Raw genomic sequence first — 13595 nt, forward strand, 5'->3', positions numbered from 1 at the left:
CACTCTTCTCCTGTACATACTACCCCCTCATACCCTCCGCACTCTTCTCCTGTACATACTGCCCCCATAATACCCTCCGCACTCCTCTCCTGTACATACTGCCCCCATCATACCCTCTGCACTCTTCTCCTGTACATACTGCCCCCATCATACCCTCCGTACTCTTCTCCTGTACATACTGCCCCCATCATACCTTCCGCACTCTTCTCCTGTACATACTGCCCCCATCATACCCTCCGCACTCTTCTCCTGTACATACTGCCCCCATCACCCCATCATACTCTCCGCACTCCTCTCCTGTACATACTGCACCTATCATACCCTCCGCAATCTTCTCCTCTACATACTGCCCCCATCATACCCTTCACACTCTTCACCTGTACATACTACCCCATCATACCCTCCGCACTCTTCTCCTCTACATACTGCCCCCATCATACCCTCCACACTCTTCTCCTGTACATACTGCCCCCATCATACCCTTCACACTCTTCACCTGTACATACTACCCCATCATACCCTCCGCACTCTTCTCCTCTACATACTGCCCCCATCATACCCTCCACACTCTTCTCCTGCACATACTACCCCCTCATACCCTCCGCACTCTTCTCCTGTACATACTGCCCCCATCATACCCTTCACACTCTTCACCTGTACATACTACCCCATCATACCCTCCGCACTCTTCTTCTCTACATACTGCCCCCATCATACCCTCCACACTCTTCTCCTGTACATACTATCCCCTCATACCCTCCGCACTCTTCTCCTGTACATACTGCCCCCATAATACCCTCCGCACTCCTCTCCTGTACATACTGCCCCCATCATACCCTCTGCACTCTTCTCCTGTACATACTGCCCCCATCATACCCTCCGCACTCTTCTCCTGTACATACTGCCCCCATCATACCTTCCGCACTCTTCTCCTGTACATACTGCCCCCATCATACCCTCCGCACTCTTCTCCTGTACATACTGCCCCCATCACCCCATCATACTCTCCGCACTCCTCTCCTGTACATACTGCACCTATCATACCCTCCGCAATCTTCTCCTCTACATACTGCCCCCATCATACCCTTCACACTCTTCACCTGTACATACTACCCCATCATACCCTCCGCACTCTTCTCCTCTACATACTGCCCCCATCATACCCTCCACACTCTTCTCCTGTACATACTACCCCCTCATACCCTCCACACTCTTCTCCTGTACATACTGCCCCCATAATACCCTCCGCACTCCTCTCCTGTACATACTGCCCCCATCATACCCTCCGCACTCTTCTCCTGTACATACTGCCCTCATCATACCCTCCGCACTCCTCTCCTGTACATACTGCACCTATCATACCCTCCGCACTCTTCTCCTCTACATACTGCCCCCATCATACCCTTCACACTCTTCACCTGTACACACTACCCCATCATACCCTCCGCACTCTTCTCCTCTACATACTGCCCCCGTCATACCCTCCACACTCTTCTCCTGTACATACTACCCCCTCATACCCTCCGCACTCTTCTCCTGTACATACTGCCCCCATAATACCCTCCGCACTCCTCTCCTGTACATACTGCCCCCATCATACCCTCTGCACTCTTCTCCTGTACATACTGCCCCCATCATACCCTCCGCACCCTTCTCCTGTACATACTGCCCCCATCATACCTTCCGCACTCTTCTCCTGTACATACTGCCCCCATCATACCCTCCGCACTCTTCTCCTGTACATACTGCCCCCATCACCCCATCATACTCTCCGCACTCCTCTCCTGTACATACTGCACCTATCATACCCTCCGCAATCTTCTCCTCTACATACTGCCCCCATCATACCCTTCACACTCTTCACCTGTACATACTACCCCATCATACCCTCCGCACTCTTCTCCTCTACATACTGCCCCCATCATACCCTCCACACTCTTCTCCTGTACATACTACCCCCTCATACCCTCCACACTCTTCTCCTGTACATACTGCCCCCATAATACCCTCCGCACTCCTCTCCTGTACATACTGCCCCCATCATACCCTCCGCACTCTTCTCCTGTACATACTGCCCTCATCATACCCTCCGCACTCTTCTCCTGTACATACTGCCCACATCATACCCTTCGCACTCCTCTCCTGTACATACTGCCCCCATCATACCTTCCGCACTCTTCTCCTGCACATACTGCCCCCATCATACCCTCCGCACTCTTCTCCTGTACATACTGACCCCATCATACCCTCCATAAATGTTATTTAATCACAAAACTATATGTATAGTGTATACTACATAAAAAAATTACCATTCATTGCATTGTACAGGGGTAATGAATTTAAGGTTCTACAAAAAAAAATATTTTCCATGCGCTGCTAATGTGTTCAGGTTTGGCTTGAAGAAAAGGTGGCAACCCTAGGCTGGAGAGTGGCGTGGAGTGTATCTGGGAGCCCTGACCAATCCCCAACTCGGATTAGCAGGGGGCAGGCCTCCTATATATATACTCATGGTCAGCCTGCTGTGGGAGGAGTTGTCGGATGGAAGAACTGAGTGATGGAGTGTTAGGCTGTCATGGCCCTTGAGGAAACCCCCTTTCTGGTGACTTTAAGCCTGGAGCTCAGGAGCTGGGAAGAAACCTCTCCATACAGGGTCATCGAGAGGTGTCTGGAACAGAAACAGGGGGAGGACAGTGGGGAGCACTGCCGGGAAAGTCATTCAGGAGGGATCCATTCTGGGGGCGGTGAGTGAGAAGCACATTGAGAAGCTCTGGGAGAGACATGCCAGTATGGATGTGAAGTCAGAGGGAGAGACTGTGGTGTCGTTGAAGTTGAAGTCAAGTTGCTGCAGCCAAGAGGGTTGGCAGGACTTGCACAGGACTTGCTGAGATCAGTAGTCCACCAAGTTTCAGTTAGCACAAATGTACTTTTTCATCACTATTGGTTGCTACACCAAAGGGGACTGCCGACTCCTGCCAGCAAATGGTGGATATTGAACAGTTGGGACTTATTCATACTGACCCCATCATACCCTCTGCACTGTTCTCCTGTACATACTGCCCCCATCATACTCTCCGTACTCTTCTCCTGTACATACTGCCCCCATCATACCCTCCGCACGCTTCTCCTGTACGTACTGCCCCCATCATACCCTCCGCACTCTTCTCCTGTACGTACTGCCCCATCATACCCTCCACACTCTTCTCCTGTACGTACTGCCCCATCATACCCTCCACACTCTTCTCCTGTACATACTGACCCCATCATACCCTCCGCACTCCTCTCCTGTACATACTGCCCCATCATACCCTCCGCACTCCTCTCCTGTACATACTGCATCCATCATATCCTCCGCACTCTTCTCCTCTACATACTGCCCCATCATACCCTTTACACTCTTCACCTGTACATACTACCCCATCATAACCTCCGCACTCTTCTCCTCTACATACTGCCCCCATCATAACCTCCACACTCTTCTCCTGTACATACTACCCCCTCATACCCTCCGCACTCTTCTCCTGTACATACTGCCCCCATAATACCCTCCGCACTCTTCTCCTGTACATACTGCCCCCATAATACCCTCCGCACTCCTCTCCTGTACATACTGCCCCCATCATACCCTCCGCACTCTTCTCCTGTAAATACTGCCCCCATCATACCCTCCGCACTCTTCTCCTGTACATACTGCCCCCATCATACCCTCCGCACTCCTCTCCTGTACATACTGCCCCCATCATACCCTCCGCACTCTTCTCCTGTACATACTGCCCCCATCACACCCTCCGCACTCTTCTCCTGTACATACTACCCCCTAATACCCTCCGCACTCATCTCCTGTACATACTGCCCCCATAATACCCTCCGCACTCCTCTCCTGTACATACTGCCCCCATCATACCCTCCGCACTCTTCTCCTGTACATACTGACCCCATCATACCCTCCATAAATGTTATTTAATCACAAAACTATATGTATAGTGTATACTACATAAAAAAAAAAATACCATTCATTGCATTGTACAGGGGTAATGAATTTAATGTGCTACAAAAAAAAATATTTGCCGTGCGCTGCTAATGTGTTCAGGTTTGGCTTTAAGAAAAGCTGGCAACCCTAGGCTGGGGAGTGGTGTGGAGTGTATCTGGGAGCCCTGACCAATCCCCAACTAGGATTGGCAGGGGGCAGGCCTCCTATATATATACTCATGGTCAGTCTGCTGTGGGAGGAGTTGTCGGGTGGAAGAACTAAGTGATGGAGTGTTAGGCTGTTGTGGCCCTTGAGGGAACCCTAGGCCTGGAGCTCAGGAGCTGGGAAGAAACCTCTCAATACAGGGTCATCGAGAGGTGTCTGGAACAGGAGCAGCGGGAGGACAGTGGGGAGCCCTGCCGGGAAAGTCATTCAGGAGGGATCCATTCCAGGGTTGGCGAGTGAGAAGCACATTGAGAAGCTCTGGGAGAGACATGCCAGTATTGGATGTGAAGTCAGAGGGAGAGACTGTGGTGTCATTGAAGCTGAAGTCAAGTTGCTGCAGCCAAGAGGGTTGACAGGACTTGCACAGGACTTACTGGGATCAGTAGTCCACCAAGTTTCAGTTTTCATTGCTATTGGTTGCTACACCAAAGGGGACTGCAGACTCCTACCAGCAAATGGCAGATATTGAACAGTTGGAACTTATTCAGAGTGAGGCCTAACCATGTGCTAACTGTGACAGGAATCTAGGATTGCGCACAGTGGCGGAACTACTGCCATAGCGACACATGCGGGCGCTATGGAGCCCGCAGCCGAGTGGGGCCCGGTGAGTGACGCTGCAAGGTGGTGCGGGCCGCACCAGGTGACACCCATGGCCCGCCAAAGGGGTGACAGTCACCCTTGGGTAGCGTCAGCCGCACCACTCGCTGCCCTGATTACTTGTGCCTAGTGCTGCTGTGTCCCTCAGTGGAGCGAACCGAAGCCGCCTCCCCTCCTCTCTGTTTACATCCACAGAGGAGGAGGAACCTGCGCACGAGGGACACACACCGCTGTGTGTATCTGGAGAGTAGAGACTGTCAGCGCGGTTGAGGTATGTAAGGGGGGGGGCATCTGCACTGAGGGGAAGTCTGTAATGCTGGGGGGTCTGCACTAGGAGGTGTCTGTACTAATGGGGGTGTCTGCACTGCTGGCGGGTGTCTGTACTGAGGGGGGTCTGCAATGCTGGGGGCGTCTGCACAAGGGGGGTGTCTGCACTGCTGGGGGGTGTCTTTACTGAGGGGTGTTTGCACTGAGGGGGTGTCTATACTGCTGGGGGGATCCTGCACTGAAGGGGGTGTCTGCACTGAGGGGGGTCTGTAATGCTGGGGTGTCTGTACTAAGGGGGGTGTCTGTACTAAGGGGGGTGTCTGCACTGCTGGGGGGTGTCTGTACTGAGGGGGGGGTCTGCAGTGAGGGGGGGGGGTGTCTGCACTGAGGGGGGTCTGTAATGCTGGGGGGTCTGCACTGGGGGGTGTCTGTACTGATGGGGGGGTCCTGCACTGAGGGGGGTGTCTGTACTGCTGGGAGGGTCCTGCACTGATGGGGGTCTGCACTAGGGGGGTGTCTGTACCAAGGGGGGTGTCTGCACTGCTGGGGGGTGTCTGTACTGAGGGGGTTCTGTACTACTGGGGGGGGTCTGCACTGAGGGGGGTCTGTAATGCTGGGGGGTGTCTGCACTGAGGGGGGTCTGTAATGCTGGGGGGTCTGCAAAGAGGAGGGTGTCTGCACTGAGGGGGGTCTGTAATGCTGGGGGGGTCTGCACTGGGGGGTGTCTGCACTGGGGGGGTGTCTGTACTGCTGAGGGGAGTGTCTGCACTGAGGGGGTCTGTAATGCTGGGGGGTCTGCACTAGGGGGGTGTCTGTACTAAGGGGGTGTCTGCACTGCTGGGGTGTGTCTGTACTGAGGGGGGTCTGTACTACTGAGGGGGGTCTGCACTGAGGGGGGTCTGCAGTAAGGGGGGTGTCTGCACTGAGAGGGGGTCTGTAATGCTGGGGGGGTGTCTGTACTGCCTGGTGGGGTCCTGCACTGAGGGGGGTGTCTGCACTGAGGGAGGTCTGTAATGCTGGGGTGTCTGCACTAGGGGGGTGTCTGTACTAAGGGGGTGTCTGTACTGAGGGGGGTCTGCAGTGAGGGGGGTGTCTGCACTGAGGGGGTCTGTAATGCTGGGGGGGTCTGCACTGAGGGGTGTCTGTACTGAGGGGGGTGGTCTGCACTGGGGGGGTGTCTGTACTGCTGAGGGTGGTGTCTGCACTGAGGGGGTCTGTAATGCTGGGGGGTCTGCACTAGGGGGGGTCTGTACTAAGGAGGGTGTCTGCACTGCTGGGGTGTGTCTACTGAGGGGTGTCTGTACTGCTAGGGGGTCTGCACTGAGGTAGGGGGTGTCTGTACAGTATACTGCATAATTTGTTGTTCGAAATTAATATAAGCTGTTGCCTGGGTACTGTGCTACATTGGTGTAGTAATCTGTTGTTCAATGGCATTAGTTCATTTTTTGTGGGGGGGGGGGCTGTTTGCAGGAGGGGGGGGGCATACAACATTTTGCTATGGGGCCCTGTGATTTCTAGTTACGCCCCTGATTGCGCAGTAGAGAAAGTGGAGTGAACTCAAGTAGTGCGCTGGAGGAGTGTGGAGCTTTAGAGACTGCCAATATAGATTCAGCAATCTTTTGTTCAAACTAACTAAGATTCATCATCTGGGCATCCCATGTCCCTTTCCCCTATCCAAGTTAAATCTCCCAATAAAAACAATAAAAACAAGCTGAAGGACTGTTCATTTGTCTGGCAACGTGTGTCTGGAAGTGAATGCCTGACCTAGCAGGGTGACGGGTGGAACTACTACCCTCAGCGACCCCACGGGGGGGCAGCGCTATGTGTATATATATATATATATATATATATATATATATATATATATATATATATATATATATATAGTATCAGGATGGCACAATGGAGGCAGCAGGTTGTAGAACAGTATCTGGGCTGTAAGTGTTGGTAGAGGTGGCAATCTATTCATTGGTAATACGGGGAGGTGACTGAAGGTTTCCACTTCTCCGACCCCAATTCATTTTTACCATCAATCTCTAGATCCTTGTAACAATGCCATCATGCCATGCTCTCTCTTAGAAAGGACACCGGAGGATGGGCATGACAGCACTTGGATGGCAAGCTGGGCCTAGTCAGGCTACTTGTCCAGTCTGGAGATTCCAAAAAAACCCAGCATGCCTAATAAACTAAGTGCCATGGAGGCTCCCTTTACATTTTTAAAATAAAGGTTTTATACCAATGAAAACAAATACACGGATCAGATTAAAAGTGTTAAAAAATATTTTATTATAAAACCATAAACCATTGTACTTTCCTTTAAATCATGAAATCAGGACTGGAGATCTGGTCGGGGGTGGGGGGTGGGGATCTTTGGGTTTATCCAAGCCAAGTATTTACCGATTCCAAAAAAAGCAATAGCCACACTCAGAATTCCAGTCTGACAATCAACTTTATTGATACAACACCATCTGCACAAACTCCTCCCTCTGATGGGTTTCCTCCCAATGGAACTTAATTATTTAGACTAGAGGTGTGGTTGTTACTTCCTTGGTGTTGGTGAATGTATTTTGTTGCTGAACCGTTTCATTATAATAATGATTATGATCGGGTCTCATTAGAAAATGTAAAACATTTTTTTTCCCAGGTAAATAAATATAAAATATTGTTTATGAATATTTCACATTTGCCAAGTGCAGACAGCAGGTGGTGCTATTGGGTCAGTTCTCCAGCTCTCCTCCAGTTACTGACTTACATGCTGTGAAGTCTGTAATTTGATCTCCTGCTATTCAAGCCACACCCAGCTGGATGAGTCAGAGGAAGGACACGCCCACCTCCCCGCCTCTACTTCATACAGCTTTGTGTGGAGGATCAATGAGAGAGAGACAACCCAATAGTCAGCAGCTGCTGCTGGTCTGTCTCATAGGGAAGCCCAGAATTTCCAGTGACACCGTGTCATGGAAGCGCCCTGTCATCAAGGAAATATTTTTACTAATATATATACAAGTTATAGAAAAAAGTGACACAAAAAATTATTTATAAATGAGGAAATATTCCCAAACACCATTTCTATAAAGTTGATCTAAACACATTATTGTTCTTTTTAAGCATTTTCAAATGAAAATTAAATAAAGCAAAAGAGACTCCCTTGCTGAGACTTTAAAGGAAACCTGTACTGAGGGGACTATGGAGAAGACAATGCTGGACCCCTTCTGAAAATGCTGTTTGCCTGTCTGTCTCTGCTATTGTCCAGTGCTTTGAGACACTGACCTGGAACAATCATGCAGATGAAGAAATCCAACTTCATTGAGAACCACCAATCTGAATACTTGTTCCGGATCAATTACCTAGAGAGTATGGAAGCCATTGGATCAGCATGACAGCCAGGGAACTAGTATTTTATCGAAGAAGTCGTTCACAAGGTTTGCTGCTATACTTCCTCCCTACATGCCCCCTATATTTACAATTGTTTAGGATGCCGACAGGTTAGTGTGTGATCATATATTAGCAGTAGGGATGAGCCAAACACCCCCTGGCTCGGTTCGCAGCAGAACATGCGAACAGGGAAAAAATTTGTGCGAACACCGTTAAAGTCTATGGGACACGAACATGAAAAGTCAAAAGTGCTAATTTTAAAGGATTAAATGCAAGTTATTGCCATAAAAAGTGTCTGGGAACCCGGGTACTGCCCAGGGGACATGTATCAATGCTAAAAAAAAGTTTTAAGAATTACATTTTTTTCGGGAGCAGTGATTTTAATAATGCTTAAAGTGAAACAATAAAAATGAAATATTCCTTTAAATATCCTGCCTGGGGGGTGTCCTTAGTATGCCTGTAAAATGTCATTTAAAACTGCTTGCGGCTGTAATGTATGAACCGCTCACCAAAATGAAAAAAAAATTGCGTGGGGGTTCCCCCGAAAATCTATACCAGGCCCTTCAGGTCTGGTATGGATATTAAGAGGAACCCCGTGCCAAAATTAAAAAAAAAATGTTGTGGAAGTGATAGTACATTAAGGGGGTGTAATGTCTTGCTTTGAGCATTAGATGTCGTTTTGAGCACTTCCTGTGGATACAGGAAGTGATCTCAAGTTGATCTCTTATGTAGAGAGATGGTGATTGTGTCACTTCCGGTTCCGGCGGCTATGGCACTTCCGGTTCCGGCGGCTATGGCACTTCTGGTTCCGGCAGAAACCGGAAGTGATAGTAATTATTACTGCACCATCAGTAGGAGTAGTAGGAGTTACTGGGTGTAGTAGACATAATGTATAAAAGACAACCAGTCACGGGCTCCATAAGCTTCTGATGACGCCCAGTGGGAGGGGCGAAATGCGTCAAGCTAAGGAGAACCTGTGAGGGCTGTTTGGATGCCAAGGCGGTGTTTTTCTGTACGTTTTAAAGCTTTTTGATGTAAGCGTAATATTTTTGGATTTTTATAAATAAACCTTGCAGTATTACACTATATACTCTTTTCCCTTACCCATTCACATGGGGGGGGGGGGGCGGAATCTGGGGGTCACCTTGTTAAAGGGGGCTTCCAGATTCCGATAAGGGACTGGGGGGGAAGAACTCACGCCATTTTTTTCAATGATTTTTATGTATATTGCCGGGATCCAACAATACATTACAGCCGCGAGCAGTTTTAAATGACATTTTTTCTTTTACAAATGTAATTTTGCTGCACTCATTTATTACACTATGTATGGTCGCTATGTAAGCAGCCTTACATAGTGTGGGGAGTGGACTCAGCCCCCTGAGCCATGATTGGCCGAAGGCACCCTGCCTTTGGCCAATCATGGCTCTCACAGCAGAGAGCGCTGTGATTGGCCAAAGCATGCAAGTCGGGTGCATGCTTTGGCCAATCAGCAGCCATCAATGCACTGCAAACTCGCAGTGCATTGACGGTCTCGCCGTTCATTATGGGGCGTTCCACAGGCTCTCAAATTTCCTGGGAACGCCCCATAATGTTCTAAATTCGGCGAACACCCGATGTTCGAGTCGAACTTGCGTTCGACGCGAACATCGGGCTCATCCCTAATTAGCAGTATGTGTCTCCTTTTTATGTCCTGTACATCCTGGGGAAGGTGAGAGCTCTATGCTGCTCTGTACAGACACACTCTGGGTTATACCACTCCTCTTCCTTTGCCCTCTAACCTACCCTATTGTCACCCTTAACCCCTCTGCAGAAAAGGCCGCTGACCCTCTCCCCTCCCCCTCTTGTTGTGTGCTGGAGCCGATCTCCATGAGTCCTCCCAGGACAGACGGAGCTCATCACCCACCACCATCTACCAGACCTCACTTCTGTCCTTCCCAGTCCCAGATGTACAGAAGATGCAGTGTGGTCACTGTGATGGGATAGGATGTGGTCACCTCTCCTCTCTTTTTATTCCTCCTGTTCCATGTACACTGAGGAGTGGTGTTGGTGTCACTGTTAGCAGCACTGAAGTGTATGTCACTGTACATCTTGTTCTTCAGTCTCCTCCTTCGCTTCACCATGGTGAGTGTGATATTCTACAGATATCCTCACACATTATGTAGAACACATGAGACCAGAGAACATGCTGCACAGGAATGTCCATCTCAGTGCTGCCAACACTGACACCGACACTGACACCAACACTGACACCAACACTGACACCAACACTGACACCGACACCGACACTGACACCAACAATGACACCAACACTGACACCGCTCCTCGGTGTACATGGAATAGGAGGAAAGAGAGGAGAGGTGACCACATCCTATCCCATCACAGGGACCACACTACATCCTCCGAATCTGATCATTGCTGCCACCCAACACAGAGACACCACATGTGAGCGAGGGACAGAAGGTGGGGGAGGGGGAAGGAGGAAAGATTCCCAGTGTCACTCACTGTGATAACTTCCTAGAGAATTAGAGGAAAACAAATGTTAGATAGATAGATCATCTTGTCTTAGTGACTGTCCAATAGCAGTGACTCCTGTAGTTGGTTAGTTATTCCAGCCAATCACAGTGAACTGTGAGACAGGAAGAAATATCACCTAAGTGTCCCCAATAAATGATCTGTCCACCAATCCAACCCCCTCTCCCTGTGACATCGCCAGTCTCTGGGCGGAGTTCTCACATCTCCTGATTCCCCCCACATAACTTTATATATCCCCTCCATACCCATATCCCAGCATGGAGGGGCTCAGTGAAGGTGGTGGTGAAGGTGTGGAGATGTCGGATCGGGTCACACAGATCATAAAAGGAGATCCGTCCGACTTCATAATCCAGATCTATCCTGACTCTGTTACTGGAGATATTGGGGGGTAAGGGGATCACTTTACTGTTATGTATCTCTGAATACTGATCACCATTCCTGTACAAACCCCAGGACTTCTTATTATATCCAATCTGGGGCTGCCCTCCTCTCCTGTCTATACTGGGGTAACACATTCCGACTCCCCACCAATCTGATCCCCCGACATCCACTTCCCAGTAATGTCTCCCTGAGGAGAAACTCCGACTGCTCAACACCTGATAACAATACTGGAATCTCTCTGGTGTTTCTGGATGATTCTGGTTTCTATCTGACCTGGATACAGTTTTCCTGTCATCTGATATATGGAGATTATGGTTAGCTGTGTTTACATCCAGTAATATGTCTGCAGCTCCCTGTATATAGAAGGATACATTTACCTCTGTTATTATATCAGATAATGTGTGTAATGTGTGTGATATCCCATCCACATCCAGACCCCCTCCATCATGGAGGAGCTTCTCATGTCTCTCTCTGTCCTCATTATCTCCATCCTCAGTATCACACAAGTCACCTGTGTCTGATTCCTGTAAGACAGTCAGTGGATCCGTCATGTTACGCAGCTCCTCAATGTGACGCAACTTCCTGGACAGCTCCTCCTTCTTTATTTCCAGATCCCGGATGGAGATGGAGATCCGCTCTGCCCTCCCGCAGATTTCCCTCAGGATTCTCTTCTCCAGGTCTTCCAGACGTCTCCTGAGATCGATAAACAGGGCAGTGACTCTCTCGGTGTCACCAGATGCTTTTTCTTCTACTTTCCTCCTGTGTTCCTGCAGACTCTGGACTCTTTCCTCCATCTCCTCTCTCTTTGTCAGAAGGTTCTGCAGAACATTCCTCAGTGTCTCCTTCTTCTTCTCAGAAGCCTCATACAGTGATTCCATCTCATGTCTTTTATGTCCTCCAATCATACAACAAGACACACAGATACAGGTATTATCCTCAGTGCAGTAATACTCCAGGATCTTCTTATGGACGGAGCATTTCCTGCTCTCCATGGACAAGCTGGGGTCACATAAGACGTGTTCTGGGGACCTTTTGTGAACAATCAGGTGTTTATCACACAGGGAAACCTCACAGAGCAGACAGGATCTAATAGCAGGTACAGGAGAGTCCACACAGTGAGTACAGAAGACCCCGGACTCCTCCTGATCTGGCTGAGCAGACAGGAAATTCTCCACTATGTTACGTAGTGTTATGTTCCTCTGCAGTGCAGGCCGATCCGGAAACTTCTCTCTGCATTCAGGACAGGAATATCCTCCAGACCCCTCCTGTGTATCCAGCACACGATCAATACAGGGCCAACAGAAGTTGTGTCCACATCTCAGCATTACAGGATCTGTATAAATGTTCAGACAGACGGAACATTCCAGCTCAGCTCTCAGGTTAGCAGACGCCATCGCTGACAGTAGAAGAGAGAAATGAAAATCTCTGACACCGGAGAAGAATGCAGTTGGGAGGGTCACATTCTCCTACACAGGGCGAGGCTGGGCTGTGACTTGTACTGTATTCATAGGGTTGGGTATATGAACGGATACAGATAATAAAAAATTCTCACTAAGAATAATGTACCTATTTCAGAAAAATGCTCATCCTGTATTTAGGGTTGCCACTTTTTCTTCAAGCCAAACCCAACACTTTAGCGGCACATAGTAATTACATAAACACTATAGCGGGGGTCTCCAAACTTTCTAAACAAAGGGCCAGTTTACTGTCCTTCAGACTTTAGGGGGGGCGGACTGTGGCCATTGGGAGTAGAAAATGTCCTGATGTCAGTGGGAAAAAATAATGCCCTATCATTTGTTTCAATGGGAGTAATTGCGCCCCATCATTGGTCTCGGTGGGAGGAACTGTGCCCCATCATTGGTCTCAGTGGGAGGAATAGTGCCCCATCATTGGTATCAGTGGGAGGAACTGTGCCCCATCATTGGTATCAGTGGGAGGAATCATGCCCCATCATTGTTCTCAGTGGGAGCAATTGTGCCCCATCATTGGTCTCAGTGGGAGGAACTGTGCCCCATCATTGTTCTCAGTGGGAGGAACTGTGCCCCATCATTGATCTCAGGGGGAGGAATTGTGCCCCATCATTGGTCTCAGTGGGAGAAATTGTGCCCCATCATTGCTCTCAGTGGGGGGAATAGTTCCCTATCATTGATCTCAGTGGGAAGAACTGTGGCCCATCATTGGTCTCAGTGGGAGGAATTGTGCCCCTTCATTGGTATCAGTGGGAGGAACTGTGCCCCATCATTGGTATCAGTGG

At 49.4% G+C, this 13595-nt stretch overlaps 1 protein-coding gene across 1 annotated transcript; it reads right to left on the reverse strand.

Moving 5' to 3' along the window:
- Positions 1–9536: 9536 nt before the first annotated feature.
- Positions 9537–12852, reverse strand: LOC141133645 (E3 ubiquitin/ISG15 ligase TRIM25-like). Its single transcript, XM_073623141.1, has one exon. The coding sequence runs from the start codon at positions 12733–12735 to the stop codon at positions 11158–11160; it is 1578 nt and encodes a 525-aa protein (XP_073479242.1). The 5' UTR covers positions 12736–12852; the 3' UTR covers positions 9537–11157.
- Positions 12853–13595: the final 743 nt, after the last annotated feature.

The sequence above is a fragment of the Aquarana catesbeiana genome, linkage group LG03, assembly GCF_042186555.1.
Source record: "Aquarana catesbeiana isolate 2022-GZ linkage group LG03, ASM4218655v1, whole genome shotgun sequence".
In the NCBI taxonomy this organism is placed as follows: Eukaryota; Metazoa; Chordata; class Amphibia; order Anura; family Ranidae; genus Aquarana; species Aquarana catesbeiana.